At 49.2% G+C, this 17,762-nt stretch overlaps 1 protein-coding gene and 2 non-coding genes across 8 annotated transcripts; all 3 read left to right on the forward strand.

The window, feature by feature from the left end:
* The first annotated feature begins 913 nt into the window (after positions 1–913).
* TRIM7 (tripartite motif containing 7) lies at positions 914–12,818 on the forward strand. 6 transcript variants are annotated; one of them, XM_021083408.2, is made up of 8 exons: positions 914–1,033; positions 1,136–1,802; positions 2,320–2,415; positions 6,699–6,929; positions 7,792–7,814; positions 8,336–8,451; positions 8,951–8,986; positions 11,388–12,818. In XM_021083408.2, the coding sequence occupies exons 2-8, from the start codon at positions 1,284–1,286 to the stop codon at positions 11,897–11,899; spliced, it is 1,533 nt and encodes a 510-aa protein (XP_020939067.1). In that variant the 5' UTR covers positions 914–1,033; positions 1,136–1,283; the 3' UTR covers positions 11,900–12,818. The 6 variants fall into 6 exon arrangements, with proteins under 6 accessions (XP_020939067.1, XP_084868384.1, XP_084868385.1 ...); XM_085012258.1 differs by lacking the exon at positions 8,336–8,451; XM_085012259.1 differs by lacking the exon at positions 1,136–1,802.
* Positions 12,819–14,956: 2,138 nt separating this feature from the next.
* TRNAT-UGU (transfer RNA threonine (anticodon UGU)) lies at positions 14,957–15,029 on the forward strand. The gene has a single exon. It is a non-coding gene; the product is annotated as a tRNA-Thr (tRNA).
* Positions 15,030–17,401: 2,372 nt separating this feature from the next.
* TRNAP-UGG (transfer RNA proline (anticodon UGG)) lies at positions 17,402–17,473 on the forward strand. The gene has a single exon. It is a non-coding gene; the product is annotated as a tRNA-Pro (tRNA).
* The last annotated feature ends 289 nt before the right edge of the window (positions 17,474–17,762 follow it).

The raw sequence follows: 17,762 nt of genomic DNA on the forward strand, positions 1-17,762 counted from the left end.
TGCACAGACTAGAAATACAGTATGCACAACTTGAGTGTGTGACAACCCCCACCCCCTTAGAACGCTACATCTGGAGATGCCATCCAGAGAGTTGGATGTGGGAGCTAGGCATCCTAGGGGGACCTGGGCTGGGGATTTGTACTGTGGAAGTGGAGAAGGTCTTTCAAGCAAGAAAATGGAAGAGATCACAAAGGAGTAAGTATAGACAGGGGTCCAAGGACTGAGCAAGGGCAGGGAGAGGAGGAGGAAACCACAGCGGTGGCCAAGAAGGTGGTAGGAGGCCATGGAGGTGGGAGGAGAGCCAAGAAGTACAGAATCCTGGAAGGCCCTGAGAAAGGGTGTCAGGAAGGAGGAAGTATCAGAGGAGAGGGGAAATAAGGCCAGAGAAGGAGTCTTCATCTTTGGGTTAGAATCGCTGTGGTCACAAGAGTGGTTTCTGAAGAGGTTGGGGAATAAAATCTGCCCCAAATGTCCTTCAGAGGGAGTAAGCGGAGGGCGGCAAATAATATTGGCAACTCTAGGGAGGGGCTGTAGAATTAAGAGACAATAGGGGATAGGGGTTTTTTTTGGGGGGGGAGGGCTGTAACATCAAATAAAGAGCGAAAATTGATTGAAAATATATTACTTGCTTAAAAAAAAACAACAAAAATAAAGAATATACAAGGGGTAGGGGAATACAATCGCGGGAAATGTAGCCACAGAAGTAGATAAAAGGCCACGATTGGGGGTGGGGGTCAAGAGCCAAGTTCCAGACCCTAAATTTAGCTGAGCACAGGGCGGGGACAAACCTGCGCTCCGGGAATCTGACACTGTGGTCCGGGGGCCAGGGCCTCTGGCCAGCTGTGTTTGTCGGCCTCAGGCAGCAACTGGGAGTGGCGCCCAGGTGGGTGTGTGTTTCCACCTGTCCCAGCCTGTTTTCCACCGCTGACTGGGTCAGGCTGGGGAGGCCTAGACAGGCTTGCGTCAGGGCTGAGCGAAAGGAGAGACTGAGAGAGGGAGCCCCGGGACGCAGCAGGACGCGGGCCAAGGCAGGGTACTGAAGGGGGACAAAGTGGGAGCGCAGGCCACTGGCCTGCCGTTAGATCCCCTCGCCCTGTGCTGCCTAGCCCGCCATCCACGCGCACCCTCCTCTCAGGTTTTCCAGCCTGGCGCATCCTCAGCTCAAGTCTCGGCCAGCCGGCGTCAACCCCGCCCTTCCTCTCCCAGTGGGCGTTCGCGGGCGGTGTACTGCAAAGTCCAGTAGCTTCCCGGGCGCCGCGAAGTTGGGTGCGTTGAGGGTGCGCATGGCGGCGGTGGGGCCGCGGACCGGCCCGAGCGCCGGGGCTGAGGCGCTGGCATTGGCGGCAGAGCTGCAGGGCGAGGCGACCTGCTCCATCTGCCTGGAGCTTTTCCGTGAGCCGGTGTCCGTTGAGTGCGGCCACAGCTTTTGCCGCGCCTGCATTGCACGCTGCTGGGAGCGCCCGAGCGCGGGGCCCACTACCGTGTCCCGCACGCTGCCCTACTCTCTGCCCTGCTCGCTGCCCTGCCCGCAGTGTCGCGAGCCTGCGCGCCCCGGCCAGCTACGGCCCAACCGGCAGCTGGCCGCAGTGGCCACACTGCTGCGGCGCTTCAGCCTCCCAGCTGCCGCGCCGGGGGAACGCGGGCCCCTGGAGGCTGTGTCCGCCGGGTGTGCGCAGCACGGCGAACCTCTCAAGCTCTACTGCCAGGACGACGGACGTGCCATTTGCGTTGTGTGCGACCGCGCTCGCGAGCACCGCGCTCACGCAGTGTTGCCGCTTGACGAGGCGGTGCAGGAGGCCAAGGTGAGCGGAAACCTCACCCCTACCGGTCCCTGAAACCCCCAATCCCCGTTCTGCATTCCCGAACGCTCAGTGCAGACGACAGGCAGGCCAGGAGGAAGGCCTAGGTGAGCCCCTGCTTCTTTCCTCCTATCCCACGCTGCCTGGCATTGGCTACAGGACCGAGGACGTTTCTCCCTCTTTCACCCTCACACCACCAATACCGCCCTGAGGAAAGGAAGAGAGGACTAGCCAGGTTGGGCTTCTGGGGGACTTGTATTTCAGCCTGGATTGTGCACAGATGGTCTTGAGGACGTGAGACGCTGGGGCCTTTGGGGTCACCCTGCAGTTGCCCCGTACTCCTTTGTACAGCCTATGCACACTGTATCATCCTGACGTCCAGAGATGGCTTCACCCCTGCAGTTTCCTCTTCCTCCTCAATGAATAGGGCCTTCCCTTTCTCTTGGACGGCTCAGAAAGGCACATGTGGGGGCTTCTAGAATCCTCTCCCCATAATGTCTCCCTTCTCACTCTCCCACAGGAGCTCCTGGAGTCCAGGCTGAAGGTCTTGAAGAAGGATCTGGAGGACTATGAGGCCTTTCGTTCCACCGAAGAGAAGGAGAGTAAGGAGCTCTTGGTGAGCAGGGCAACCCCCAGGTTGGCTCCCCAGTGACAACAAAAGGCCACCCACCAGCCTGACTCTGTGTGTGTGGTTTGGAGTGAGTGCCTGTGGAACAGCAGAGATGGATTTTAAAAATATAATGGAACGCATACTACATAGGGTGACTGTGTAATTTATTGTATAAACAGAGCTTTTGAGAGCTAAAGGGAGTACTAAAATAGTTCTTTTTAGAACAGCTGGCTTAAACTGAAACTATCCCAGTGAATCAGGATGTGTAGTCCCCCTAATATTGCATAACATCCCAGTTAGGGTCTGTGGAGCATCTTGTAATTAAATACATTAGCATTTCTGTAGAGAAACATATGCATAGTCATACTAAGTGGGGACAGAAAATATATAGCCTGTCAGTCTAGGTAATGCTTTACCACCAAACAAGTTATGAAAAAACTTTTCATTTTTTAGAGTTCTTTAGATTTTGAAATTGAGACTAGGGGAGAGGGCATTGGAGGTTGAGGAGGGGATGGCAAAGCTGCTCCCCACCCAGAAGAGGGCAGGAGTTTGGGGGACTTGGGTTTTCCACAGGCGATTGTGCCCAGCGCCCCTGGTGGCTTGTGGTAATATGTTATCTTCCTTGAAGTAGAACAGGAGTGTGAAGTGGGGTTCATTTTGGTTATGGTAGCCAAACATGGTTAACTGTCTTTTTCTATCTCGAAAATTCAGTTCCTAGCTCAACATATAAGTTAAGAGAATGAAAGGAGCTACTAGGACCAGTTACAGCGGGGCTATTCAGTTCTGGAGTTGGAAAATGGAGGGAGAGGAACCACCTATTCTTAAGGGAAGGAGTGCGGTGAAGAGGAAGACCCTGAGTTCAGATGCCCCTGGGTCCTTTCCTGACACTGAACTGCATCTGGTACACTTGCCAGCCCATGTACATCTCAGGCTTTCTCTTCTGATCATTTACTTTCCTCCATAAGGAAGTGCTCACCCCTTGTCCCTCCAGACTTCCATCCTCCTCTGCTGGAAAAAGGAGTAACTGTGTGGCTCTTTGGCTCTTGTCCTACATCCATGACCCAGAGGGTCCTCCACATCTTTGGCAGCTTCATGGTTTCTGACCCCATGCCCCATGACATTGCTTAGCACTTTCTATTGGGTCCTCTGCCAACACCCACCCAGCCACATCCCCCACCCCCTGGCCCACACATCCTTTATTATTACAAAATACCCGCTCAGTGAAACAACTATTGCTGCTATGATAACAAGGAGGATGAATATTTTTATTTGAAAATGTTCTTACCATTTAGAGGAGTGGTTCTGAACTGTTGGCAGTTGTGGCCCCTAGTGGACATTGGCAATGTCAACACTGGGGCAGAGATGCTACTGGTATTTACTTGTAGAGGCCAGGGTACTGCTTAAATATCCTGTAATGCATGGGACAGTCCACCACCACAAAGAATTATCTGGCCCCAAATGTCAGTATGGCCAGGAATGGAAACCTTGATTTAGAATATTTTGGCAAATATTATTCCACTTATGTTATTTCCTCAGGAGACCATATGCTGTAGTTGCAAGAAGTTCAGACTCTAGGGTCAGACTCCTTAATTAGACTTCTGGCTTCTTACTTCAACCGCCTCTGTGGTCTCTGTCTCCTCATTTGTAAAATGGGATGAGAATGTACCCACTGAGGGAGTTAAACACCTGTAAAATGCCCTGTGCTGCCTCTGCCTGCTTGCCCAATGTCCTGAAGACTGGGGAGCTATGTCCTGAACCCAGATGTCCTGACTTCAGAACCCTTTTACAGTTTTCTCTTCCAGCCATCCATTCCTCCTCTAGAGTTTTCAGGGAAGAGGAACTTTGATATTTGAGCTTGTCCTAGAGGGATGGAATCCTTCTTATTGGCCATGAGAGGCCTTGCTTGTTATATCATGCAGAGTCCCTCCCATGTGTTCACTTATAGAATCAAGAGGATCAGAAGGAAGAGTCTGTGTCTGAGAACACAGAAGTGAAAATCCTGTGGATAGTGATAATGGAAAAAATAGAATATGAAGCTTGGGAGTTTCCATGTGGCTCAGCAGGTTAAGTATCTGGCATTGTCACTGCACTGGCTCAGAAAAAAAGAAAAGAATATGAAGCTTGCACACAGCATATTGTCACTTATGTCATTGTGGGTGTGATCTTACTTCTGGTCACGGGCACTGATTTTTCTTCCTTCATTCTACTTTTCTGAATTTCCAGGTTTTGTATTATAAGCATGTATTATTTTTATAATTGCTAACCAGGAAAGGTACTCTTTAAAAAGAAGTCAAGTGAGGAGTGAAAGTTGGAGGGGGTGATACTTTAAAGAACAAAATTCAATTGGGTAAATTAAAAAAATATATTGGCTTTATTCAATGATTCATAAATCGAGCAGCATACCCCCCCCCCCTTGCAGAAAGAAAGAAGTTCTGAAGAGCTATACAAGGCAAGAGATTTTATAGGCAGAGGGAGCAGGAACAAAGAAGTTGTACTAGGCAAAATCGTGTTGGGGGATTTACCTTGGGCCCAAGTTCAATCCCTGGCAGGGGAATTCTGCAAGCAGTGGGCATGGCCAACACCAAACAAACAAACAAACTAGGGGTGAGGGGAAGTGAATTGGTTGCTTTCCCTGCAGGGGATGGCAGGGGTTTATCAGGCAGATTACTGAACAAACGCTGATGGTTTTTGGCATGAGGAAGTTCCTGGACCAAGGATTGAACTGGTGTCACAGCAGTGACCCAAGCTGCTGCAGTGACAACACTGGATCCATAACCCATTGTGCCATAAGAGAACTCCAGGTGATTCCTTATTGGCTGGATTAATATAACATTTTTGGGAGAACCAAAACAGTAAATAAGGCTTCTTCGGTGACATGGGGCTTAGCATAAGTGACTCCACTTGGGCCTCTGCAGGCCTGTCTTGACTGAGGGAGGCACTAAATTATTCATTCCACTTTTCAAATGAGGAAACAGCAGCCTTGGGTAGTTCTGGGGTGAATGTGAAGTGCCTCAGTTTGATGGGAGAACCCAGATCTAAAGTGACACATGGGCGCATCTCTAACGGGAAAGGAAAGCGTGTGTTGAGGCTGCTGTGTGCTCAGAAGTGGGATTTTTATTTATTAAAAATCTTTTTTGTAAAAATTTTATTGGAGTATAGTTGAGTCACAGCATTGTGTTGGTTGCAGGTGTACAGCAAAATGAATCAATCATACATACATACATGAATATTGAGAACTGAATATTACAGAATATTGAGTAGAGTTTCCTCTACTATACTGTGGGTCCTTATTAGTTATCTATTCTACATATAGTAGTTGTATGTGTCAGTGCCAAACTCCCAATTTATCGTCTCTCCCAGTTTTCCCCCTTGGCTACCATAAGTTTGACTTTGAGATCTGTGGATCTATTTCTATTCTGTAAATAAGTTCACTTTTATCATTTTTAAAAATTTGATTCCACCTATAACCGACATATTTGTCTTTCTCTGTTTGACCTATTTTCACTTAATATGACAATCTCTAGATCCATCCATGTTTGCTGCAAACGGCATTATTTGTTCTTTTTATGACTAATATTGCATTGTATCTATGTACCACATCTTTTTTTTTTTTTTTTTTTTTTTTTTTTTTTTTTTTTTTTTTTTTTTTTGCTTTCTAGGGCCACACTTGTGGCATATGGAAGTTCCCAGTTCCCAGGCTAGGTCGAATCTGGTTGAATCAGAGCTGCAGCTGTGGCCCTGTGCTGTAGCCGTGGCAATGCCAGATCCAAGCTGCGTCTGTGATCTACACCACAGCTCCAGGCATCCGCAACGCTAGACCCTTTAACCTACTGAGCAGGCCTAGGGATCAAACCTGCATCCTCATGGATACTAGTCAGGTCTGTTACCTGTGAGCCACAACGGGAACTCCTATACTACATCTTCTTTATCCATTTCTCTGTGGATGAACATCTAGGTTGCTTCCATGTCTTGGCTATTGTAAATAGAGTTGCAGTAAACAGTGAAGCATATGTATCATTTCAAATTATGGTTTTCTCTGGATATATGCCCAGGAGTGGGATTGCTTAATCATATAGTATTTTGATCCAGTTCTATATTTAGTTTTTCAAGTGACCTCCATACTGTTCTCCAGAGCATGCTCACGGTGGGCATGTGTGGGTGAGTCTCTGACCCCTGAGCAATGAGGGGAATGGAACTCTGTCCTGTGGGATGGCTCAGAGGCTCCTGTCCAAATGCTGGGTCTTGAATACCCACATCCCCTTCCCTCTTGGACTTCTCTCCTGGGACAGAAACAGATGGCAGCCGAGCGAGAAAAGGTAGGAGCAGAGTTCCAGGCTCTGCGGGCCTTCCTGGTGGAGCAGGAGGGCCGGCTCCTGGGCCGCCTGGAGGAACTATCCCGAGAGGTGACACAGAAGCAGAATGAGAACCTGGCCCAGCTTGGGGAGGAGATTGCCCAGCTCTCCAAACTCAGCAGCCAGATCCAGGAGACAACTTGCAAGCCTGACCTTGACTTTCTCCAGGTGAGTCTGAATCATGTATCCTAAGGCATCAAGAATGGCAGTGAGAGCAGAATCAGATCCCATGAGTTTAGCAGAGTCATGTAATCTGAAGCTGAAAGGGTCCGAAGCCCTGATTTTCCTGAGGTTAGGGGTCTAAAGGGATGTGATAAAACTTTCTTGGCCATGATCCACAATAATATACCATACAATTTATTCTTTTATATTCTTTTATATATATATATTCTATATATAATATAGATATAATATAATATCTTATATTAAATTTTATATATATATTTTCTATTCTACTTCGATGTTTTCTATTCTATCTTATTTCCTTCTAAAACTGTCACAACCCACCACATAAACTTCATAAGTCACAAATGGGTCAAGAATAGCCATTTAAAAGGCAATATTCTGGGGGTTCCCTCTGTGGCTTAGTGGTAGGGAACCCCAACTCCATGAGGACTTGGTTTTATCCCTGGCCTCGCTCAGTAGGTTCGGCGCCCCCTGCAAAAGGCACTAGTCTGAGTGACCAGTTGTTACATAAGGGCTGTTGCTTGCCTTGGGTGATGTTGAAAGTACAGGCAGGGACCTAGCGCTTGAATCCAGTGATGATTCTGTAACGATGCTGTAATGTTAGCACATTTGTAGTGGGAGCACATTTGCAGAGGTGTGGGCTGGGTTGAGGGGTCGACCTTGTTGATGAGATACCCAGCGGCCAGCTATATCTGGAAGCCGTTGCCACCTGGGGGCCCATGCAGGCAGTGATGGGTGACATACCTGTTTGTTGCTTATTCCTCTGGAAGCAGGGCAAGGGGCCAGCTTTATTTTCTCAAAGGTGAATGCTGATTTTTTTTTTTTCTCTCATCTTTCTTTCCAGGAATTCAAAAACACCCTAAGCAAGTGAGTGGATCTAACAGTTCCTTGGGTCTTCTAGGCTGATTCTTCTTTTTCCACTGAACTTCCTCTCTTCATTTCCATTCCTAACCTCTCACCTCCTGATCCCATCCCCCTCCACTGCTTTTCTTGTTTTCTTTGTTTGTTTGTTTTTTGTTTTGCTTTTTAGGGCTGCACCCACAGCATACGGAAGTTCTTGGGCTAGGGGGTGGAATGGAAGCTACAGTTGCTGGCCTGTACCACAGGCACAGCAACTCTGGATCCAAGCCGCATCTTCGACCTACACCACAGCTCACGGCAACGATCTCACATCCTCATGGATACTAGTCAGATTCGTTTCCGCTGTGCCACAACAGGAACTCCTACCCGGGTACTTTTTGTTTGCTTCAGAAAGGTGGGTATTCTGGCACAGGGTCAGGCTTTCCTTTTCACCTCTCCCCACCCAGAAGACCTCACTGTCCTAATTGTGAAACCCAGTGGGAGTGGAACAGAGTTTGTGGGCCTTCTTCAGGGTCTTTGTCCTGCAGGTGCAGCAATGTGCCTGCCCCCAAGCCAACCACAGTGTCTTCTGAGATGAAGAATAAAGTCTGGAATGTTTCCCTCAAGACCTTTGTCTTAAAAGGGCTGCTCAAGAAGTTCAAAGGTAGAGACCTGTGTGTGGGGCTGGACCATGCAGTCCTGATGGTGATGGCGGTGTGTTTCTGGTGGTTTGGCATCCTGAGGATATGCCTTTCCAGAAGCTGTGTGATAAAACAGGGACTAGAGTATGTTAAAGATAGACTAGTGTGGGGAGGCTCTGGTGGCTAATTTATTTAGATTCCCCACCCCACCCCAGGATACAAAGATCCCCCTGAGGATAGAAAGAGTGGAGGGGCGTTGGGGGCAGAAAGAGGAATGAGGAGGGAGAGCTCACCTCAGGATAGCTGTAGGCAAAAGAGGGGGAAGTGGGAGAGGTAGAGCTAGAATACTGCTCCCCTCCCAACCCCCATGCCTGGCCCAGCACCTGCCCATCAACTCTAGGGTATCTGGGGAGTGAGGGGGCCAGTGGGGCTGCAAATGTCAAGGAGGTAGAGTTACTGACAGTGGCAGATAGAAATCTCCCATGTCATTCATGCACACCCTGCTTTGTTTCTCCCCCTCAGAGGATCTTCGAGGAGAGCTGGAGAAAGAGGAAAAAGGTATGATGGTTATTGTGACAGTGAGTACCTGTCATATGGCCACATAGAGATCCACTGCCTGCCAGCGACTGTCTCCCTGGGCTCTGTGCATACCTGTTTCCTTCTGCCCATCTGCCTCAGCAGCTCTGCCATCCGTTGCCCTTTCTCCCTCATCCTTATAATTCTGATTCCCTCCAGCAACAGTGAGGCCTGCAGACTTATAAACCATGCATCATTCCAGAGCAAGAGTGCCCTGCACTTTGGGATTGGGGAGGGTTTGTCAGTCACCTGGACAAGTCTCTCTTCCCTATTCCCACTCCCAGACAGATGGAGGCCTTTCCTGGGGACAGGGGTTGTGCGTATTGGGGGGTGTATGTGTGAGGGTAAGCAGGAAGAGACTGAACACAGGAAGGGAGGTGGTTCTGACTCCTGCAGAGCTCTGGGGTGAGTGAGATCTAATACCAAGGGGAAGGGAGAGCACATATTCCTGATGACTGAGCTAAGTCAGATCTTACCTGGGAAGAATCTAAACCAATTGAGTCAGACTATGTCCTATGTCCCTTCTCTGCTCAGAACCCTGCAACAGCCTTGCTTACCTCATTCAGTAAAGGCTGGAGTCTGGCAGTGGTCTTCAAGGCCCCATGGGGTCTGGCCTCACTGCACCTTCTTCCCCTGATTCATTCTGTGCAGCCACACACCTGCCCTGTTGCTCCTGGAATGTACCAAGCACACACTCGCCTCTGGCTTTTGCACTGCCCTGGCTATGCCACGGCCTGGAACACCCTTCCCCAGACAACCCTATATATGACTTTTACATCTCCTTTATGTCTCTGCTCAAATGCATCTTTTCAGTGAGGCCTTCCCTGGCTCCCCTAGTTGAAATTACAGCCTGCTCTCCTGATCCTTCCATCATGTATTGTCTTTCCTCCCTCTCCTCCCAAAAAGGAGTCAGGGATACTCCACTGTGGGATTTCAGGGCCTAGAACAGATCTGGAACATAGTAGTACTTACAGCAAGTGTGCATATTTTAACTTTTTTTTTTTTTTTTTGTCTTTTTGCTATTTCTTGGGCCACTCCTGCGGCATATGGAGGTTCCCAGGCTAGGGGTCCAATTGGAGCTGTAGCCACCAGCCTACACCAGAGCCACAGCAACACAGGATCCGAGCCGCGTCTGCAACCTACACCACAGCTCACGGCAACGCCGGATCGTTAACCCACTGAGCAAGGGCAGGGACCGAACCCGCAACCTCATGGTTCCTAGTCGGATTCGTTAACCACTGCGCCACGACGGGAACTCCTATTTTAACTTTTTATTATGGAAAATGTCAAACATACACCAAAGTAGAGAGAAGAGCATAACAAATATTATATACTTCTCATATACCTTCAGCAATTACTGACTTGTGGCCAGTGTTTTTCATAAACAGCCCTACCCACTTCTTCCCACTGGATTATTTTGAAGCAAATCACAGATAACTATCATCCCCATAAATATCTTAGTATGTTGTCTCTAAAGAGATAGACTTTAAAAAAAGCATAAACACAAAACCATCATCATAACTAAAAACTTAATAATTCTTTCCAGTATCTAGTGTCCAAAATTCCCCAATTGTCTTTTAAATTGGATTTATCAATATGTTTGATTGGACATCCAAATCAGGTTCATAAATTGTATTTGTATGTGATTTCAACACATACTTTTTTTTAAGATTATGAAATTTATGATTTTTAAAAAATCTTTTATTTGTATATATATATTTTCCTTTTTCTTTTTTTTTTTGATAGGCAAGAAATAGATTTATTAGGATAGGACACTTGTGAGAGATGCAAGGGGGCAGGCATAGAAGCTCTGCTGATTTTTAAAAAAATTTTATTTATTATTTTGCTTTTTAGGTCTGCACCTGTGGCTAATGGAGATTCCCAGGCTAAGGGGCCAATGGGAGCTGCAGCTGCCGGCCTGCGCCATGGCCACAGACACAGCAACACAGAATGCGAGGAGCAGCGTCTGCAACCTACACCACATCTCACCCCAACGCGGGATCCTTAACTCACTGAGTGAGGCCAGGGATCGAACCTGCAGCCTCATGATTCCTAGTCAGATTAGTTTCCGCTGTGCCATGATGGGAACTCCCATATATATATATATTTCCTACTGTGCAGCATGGTGTCCCAGTTACACTTACATGTATACATTCTTTTTTCTCACCACATGTTCCACCACAAGTGACTAGACAGAGTTCCCAGTGCTACACAGCAGGATCCCATTACTAATCCATCCCCAAGGCAACATTCTGTATCTATTTACGTAACCCAAGCTCCCAACACGTACTTATTGAGGGGGCGGCGGAGCAGGGGTAGCCAGGCAAGGGGCCTGCATGGGACCGACGTCTCTCCTGTCTCTCCTTCACGCCAATCCGCATAGTGGAGCTGACCTTGGACCCCGACACAGCCAACCCCCGCCTCATCCTCTCTCTGGATCTTAAGAGCGTGCGCCTTGGACAGCGGGCCCAGGATCTGCCCAGCCACCCGCGTCGCTTCGACACCAACACTCGAGTCCTGGCATCCTGCGGCTTCTCCTCCGGGCGGCACCACTGGGAGGTGGAAGTGGGCTCCAAGGACGGCTGGGCCTTTGGGGTGGCCCGTGAAAGCGTGCGCCGCAAGGGCCTCACGCCTTTCACACCTGAGGAGGGCGTCTGGGCGCTGCAGCTCAACTGCGGGCAGTACTGGGCGGTGACCAGCCCTGAACGAACACCCCTCAGCTGTGGGCACCTGTCCCGTGTGCGTGTAGCCCTGGACCTAGAGGTGGGGGCCGTGTCCTTCTATGCTGCAGAGGACATGCGCCATATCTACACCTTCCGCGTCAACTTCCAAGAACGTGTGTTCCCCCTTTTCTCTGTCTGTTCCACTGGCACCTATTTGCGAATCTGGCCTTGAGGGGCACTGTCTCACAATATCAAAGACATGAGATTGGGTCGTTGGGAAAAAGGGCTCTGAGGTCAACTGAGCAGAAGAGATGCCTTGGACCCTGCTGTCTGTCCTCTACCTGGTGTGGGCATGTGGATTTGGCCTGAGCTGTGAGAAGGTGGAGGTGGATGAGAACAGGAGCCCAACTCCATCAGAGGTGCTTCCTATCACTGTCCCAACTCAGAAGGTCTTCTGGTTCCATGTAATAAAACCAAACCCTGTGTTGTCCTGTTACAAGGGAGCAGCTTCATGACTACTTCAGCTTTGCCTTCTTGTCATCATCTAGCTCTGCCCTCAGAGACCTGGATCTATCCGGCCTGATAAAGTCGTCTATTTAGTGAGGAGCACTGTACTCCCATCTCAGAGGGGAATCTAAGCCAGAACTGAAAGGAGGCCCTTGATCTGTACATGAGGAAAAAGCCCAGGACAACAGCACATGAGCATTGCTGCCGTCCACCACCCCTTAGCCTGATGACAGAGTGTATGTACATCTTTGGCCACTGTGACAGCCCCATGTTCTTACATTTGCCACACTCTTTTCAAGTGCCACAGTACAGTCTCCTTTAGGTAAGGAGACCAAATTCTGGAATTTTGAAACACAAGATAGTACTTATAATTTTATAGAAGCAACCGACACTTTTATGGAAATGCGCAGGGCACAAGCATAACCCTGACAGACCCTTTTGGGAGCTTCCCAAATGTATTCCAACAGCAGAGGACCCTGTGCCAAGTCCTGCTCAGCATGGGTCCTGGTGGGTGTTATTCCCTTGGCTAATTGTTCCCCAGCTTCTATGTGGCTGGGTTTCTGAGTGGGTGGAGGTGGGCTCTTCCCTGCTTTTTGCTCACCAGGAAGGAGGTATGGGGAGATGGAATTACATATGTGAGCTCATTTCTAGAGTGCCTTGACTTTTCTTGACTCCCCCAGTCTGAGTGCAAGAGCACAATTATGAGCAAGGGTTTCTGCCAGACTGGGTGAGCATGTGTGTTTATGTGTGTGAGGAACTCGTGCATGTGTGTTTATACCTCAGACCTCAGGAATGGGGAGGGGCAGGGACATGTGGATTTTGGAGAGGGCATTTATGAGCATGCACATAGGGATTAGGTGCAAACAGACTTAAGTCGGTATGGTCACACCCAATTATTGATTTATTGTTGTAAAATATTAGCCACCATATTTATATGAAGGTCAAAGGTTTCCTTTCCCCACTACCTGGCTACCCAACTAGATAAAAGCAAGTCTCAGACCTAATTCTGTCCCACACAATTGCTTAGACAGTGACAATGGAATAGTCTGGTTTGCAAGCATCATGGAGTTACCATGCTTAGTGTCTAAGATGCTTAAGGCATATTTTGCATACAAGGGTCTTGTCGGGCAGGCATGACATGTTTTCTAGAGGCAGACCCAGTGGACATAGCACCAAGCCATCAGAATCCAGTGTCCTTTGGGCTGGGGACAGGACCATTTAAGAGTCCAGTCTACAGCAGCATCCCAGAGGGTAAATCTTGTATTGACATATCGAGAACACTGTAGCCAATCCATGTGTTTGAATACCACCGATTTCCACAAGGAAAATCCATTGCTAACATTCATTTACTAATTAAACTGCCTAATGTTATCATCAAGCCCTAATGTTATCTGGGCTTATATGGCTTTTGGATTGAGTATCACAATTAACCTTTATATCCATCTAACAACAGTGCTGAATACATTATAGGTCACAGAAGGTAGAGTGACTGCAGAGATGCCTGTAGGATCAGGTCGGGGCACTGCAGGGGTAGCTGTCTGTGTGTTTATTTTCAGCTTTTGTGTTTGTAAATGTGACTTGTATATGTAAGATTTTGCAGAATAACTGCATAAATCTCAGTATATCTGAAGAGAGGTAACAATAGTTACTTAACAACTACAGGTGGACAGTAAGAGAGATGTTTTCTCTTGGTCACTGGGGCAGCGTAGTGACTTAGGATGTCACAGTGTTGGTGTGACACTGTGTGCATTTTCCTCTCCCATCCTTTGACCATCATAAGATCTCTGAGATCTCTAGAACTTTGAGAGCAGTGGTTTGCCTAATTTGGGTTTCTTCTGACTCTACTCATTCATTGGTCCTAGATCCTTGTGAGGTGCTGAGACATGAAAACTCACATCTTTGACACCAGATCCTTACACCACTCCTCATCTTCTAGAGTGGAGGGCACCTGGGAAAATTCCTCTGGCTTAGCCACCAGTGACTTAAGTCATCTGGCCTTCCAGGGACCAAAAGGCAAGTTGGGCCACCAGACCAAGTTCCACTAACCAAAAGCACACTTTCTGATCATTTCTGAGTTAGGGCTTCTGTTCATCACCTGGACTTTAAGCGTTTCTCCTTGCTCTTTGCCTGTGGGCCCTTTTGGGGACATTGATGGAACCAAATCTCCCAAAGTCCAAGGCAGGCCTAAAGGTTGCCTTTTCTTAATTTTGCCTAAAGTTGCGGTAGGGGCTAGGGGCCCCAGTCGTGATCCCTTCCTTGACATACCGACCTTCTGATTTTCCCACCATTTTCAACCAACCTCTCCCTTCTGATCCCCCTCTTACCAGCCCAGAACTGGATTCCTCTCAGGACAGCCTGTGGACACCCTTCCTCTAGTCCTTCCCTCAGAACCCCGACCTTGGAGCCCTATTCTCTTACGCAATAAGCAGCGTACCTATCTCAACAGGTCTTCCTCCCTGAGCCCCAGCCAGGCGGAGGACTGGGAACCTTTGGTATATTGTGCCCACCAGAGGCCCCGCCCCTATCCGAAGCGCGCCCCGCCCTCACCCCATCTCTCCCAGTCATCATGCGGCCAGGCTCCCTCCAAGGATTTGCTTCTCAGGCCGTGACATTGACACTCAGTAAAGTCGCTGGTGAGGTGGCGGTAGCCTGACCGGACGCTCACTGGCGGAGGGGCACGGGCCCCGCCTCTTGTCACTGAGCTCTTCTAGGAAATTGTCTGCGGCTGCGCGTCGACCAGAGCAGTGTCAACTGCTTGTGCGCAGAGACTCTGCGTGCAGTTGGCTCCATAGCTCAGGGGTTAGAGCACTGGTCTTGTAAACCAGGGGTCGCGAGTTCAAATCTCGCTGGGGCCTTCTTCCTTTTTTGTTTTTCCACCCCTCGGAAAAAAAAGGGGTGGAAGAGAGGATAGTGCACTCCCCAAGTCGAATTTCCGCCACGCTGAAAGGCTCGACACTGGCAGAGCTGTTTGCTTTTGCTCCACAAGTGCTCGCTCCTTATGGGTCTCTCCCTCCCGTCGCCTAGTCTTTCGAAGACCCTGACCCACGGCGTCTTTGGCCTTGAGATCACAGTCTCAGCTGGCCCATAGCACCTTCTTCCCCACGGCCACTTTCTCGTTTCCTTTATACGCGTCCTTTCCGCGAGTTCGTGGCGGGTCTTTCTGTTTCCCTCCTGTCGCTCCGCTTGCGCAAGGGGCTTGCCCTGGTCTCTGATTGTTCTTTTTTTGCGTTGGGACCACCTCTGAATGCCCCCCCCCCCGACCTCCGCACACTTGAGAATCTACTGTTTTAGTAGGGAGTGGGGTTATATTTAACCCTCTGCTATCCTGCCATTAGTCCCTGCAGTCCCGCTTTATATTGAGGGCAGGCACATAGAGGTTGGAGAATCCCGTGAGTCCAGGACGCGCGAGTGCCGGAATGTGCCAGTGTGGAGTCAAGTCCGTTCGGGTCTTGATGCAAAGCCTGGCTTTTTGAATGGTAGAGGGCTCGTGTAAGGGAAGAAAGCGGTTCCCTCCGCTGCCACGAACCTCACCCACCTCACTCTCCCTTTCTGGGCGACTACCCAGGGTCTGGCGAGTGGTTTTTCTCTTCTCTTGTGTACCCCGCCCAGGTTCTATTTTCGAACCCTGATCCAACCTAGACCGCTACTCGGAGTCATCCCCGTGCTCACGTGGAGACAGCGACTCATTCAGGGCTTTTCTGAGGGTCCCCATCCGCTGGAGAGAGGACTCGTGCGGTCTGGGATGGTGCGGCGGGGCATGGTCAGGCCCCTGTCTCTGCCAAGGCTGCTGGGATGGGTAATGCCCACGAAGGCCACGGCGGGAGGGCGCCCAAGACCTCCAGCGAGTCTGGTTCTGTCCATTAGGCAGGACTCCCATCGTTCACTGAGGATTTAGCTCCTTTTGTACGTTCGATTTCTGTTAGCAGCATAAATCCATCAGAGAGAAGGTCAGCATTATTAGTGGGGGTTTTTGTTTAAAAGGAAAAGTAAAGAGTTGTTTTTTAAAAAGACTCTAATCAAATGGGACAACGTTCTAAACTTTACGCCCAGATGTCACGAATGCAGACTTTGTACTTTTCTCTATATATCCATAGAGAAGAGAAGCGAACGAAGACGCACCGCCGCGGCAAGCAGAGGAGAGTCCACCTAACGCGGAGTGCGCACTAGAGGGAGGGGTTGGGGGGCGTTGGCCTTGTGGTATCCAAGGAAGAGGCCAAGAGGAGTAGTTAGTGGAGAGGTCAGTGCAGAGGGAAGAGCAAGATCGCGGAGAGTGGCAATGGAAAAAATAACACTTTTTACCCTCGGAGTAGGTTAACAACCTCTCGTCTCCTATGCAGTTTTGTAACAGCCACCTGTGCAGGGAATTTCTCTGCCAGTGGCACAAAAATAAACCTTTGGGTGAACTCTGATTGGATTTTCGTGAACGTTTAAAGCAGGGATTCAGAATCACTGTTTTTTTACTACTACGTAATCCAGTAGAATTGGAGGAGGAAAGAGCCCTTACAGCCCTGGCCTCAGGTTCCCTGGGCGGGTAGTTTGTTCCGGAGCGATCCCAGGAGTACGCAGCCAGGGCAGATGGCCAGAATGCGCGAACTGGATTCCGGGTGTGCGCGCGCCGGCACTACTACGTTCGGTCACCATTGAGGAAGCGGGGTTCCTGGCCATCTTATTTCTGTTTCTCATTTTTCACTTCCCTACATTTTCTGATCATTTTGCAAATAAGTATGTGTTGGTTTTCATATTTTCATAAAATGATTAAGAAAAGCTCCCACCCCTTAACCAAGCGCTCCACAGGAAAGGACTACTGAGGTTTCATTTCGTCTGTCGCGGGTCGGGACCTAGTCCATTCCGAGTCCCCTCCAAGCCCGGAGCCCAGATCCCGCAAGGAACCCTCCGGCTCTACCGGCTTTTGCGCCCTGCCCCTGGTCCTCCAGACTTGAGCCTTATTTGGGGTCCCCCGGGAGAGGGAGGGGTCCCCTGGGAGGGGGAGCGTTCCCCAAAGCAGAAGGAGGCCCCATCAGCGTCTCTTTCTTATTCCAGAAAAATCTCAGAGGCGCGAAGAAATACGGAGCATTTACGCTAAACTAGCTACTCTGCGAATGGGAGTGAGAGACTCGGAGATTCAGAGAGGGTCAACAATAAACTAGAACTAAAGACTGGTTCTCTCCATGATGAAACTCCATATAGAATCATATCTAGGACTGAACGAGAAGCTTGCTTGTGCCGTGGCTCGTTGGTCTAGGGGTATGATTCTCGCTTTGGGTGCGAGAGGTCCCGGGTTCAAATCCCGGACGAGCCCGGTCTTTTTACCCGCCGTTTTAATTTGTGAGTTTCTTACGTGGACAGTTTTAGTCCTGCATAAGTGGTGGGCACTACTGGAAAGTGCGGGAGGACTAGGGATCAGAAAGAAGAGCATGTAGAAATGTGGCTGGATGGCATAAGAACCGAAGGTTACCGTTGAGAGATTGCTGAGCCTTTCTCGCATGTTTCCAAAGTCTCGTATCTAGTACCATCCTTTCACTGCCACTGAACTGTGTACCCACTGTACCCTACCTCCTTTTCACCGCCAAATTTTTTTACAATGAATA

The sequence above is a fragment of the Sus scrofa genome, chromosome 2 (genome assembly GCF_054392235.1).
Source record: "Sus scrofa isolate SSC_HxYL_T2T_F1_AM1 chromosome 2, Sscrofa_HxYL_maternal_Yorkshire_Landrace_v2.0, whole genome shotgun sequence".
NCBI lineage: Eukaryota > Metazoa > Chordata > Mammalia > Artiodactyla > Suidae > Sus > Sus scrofa.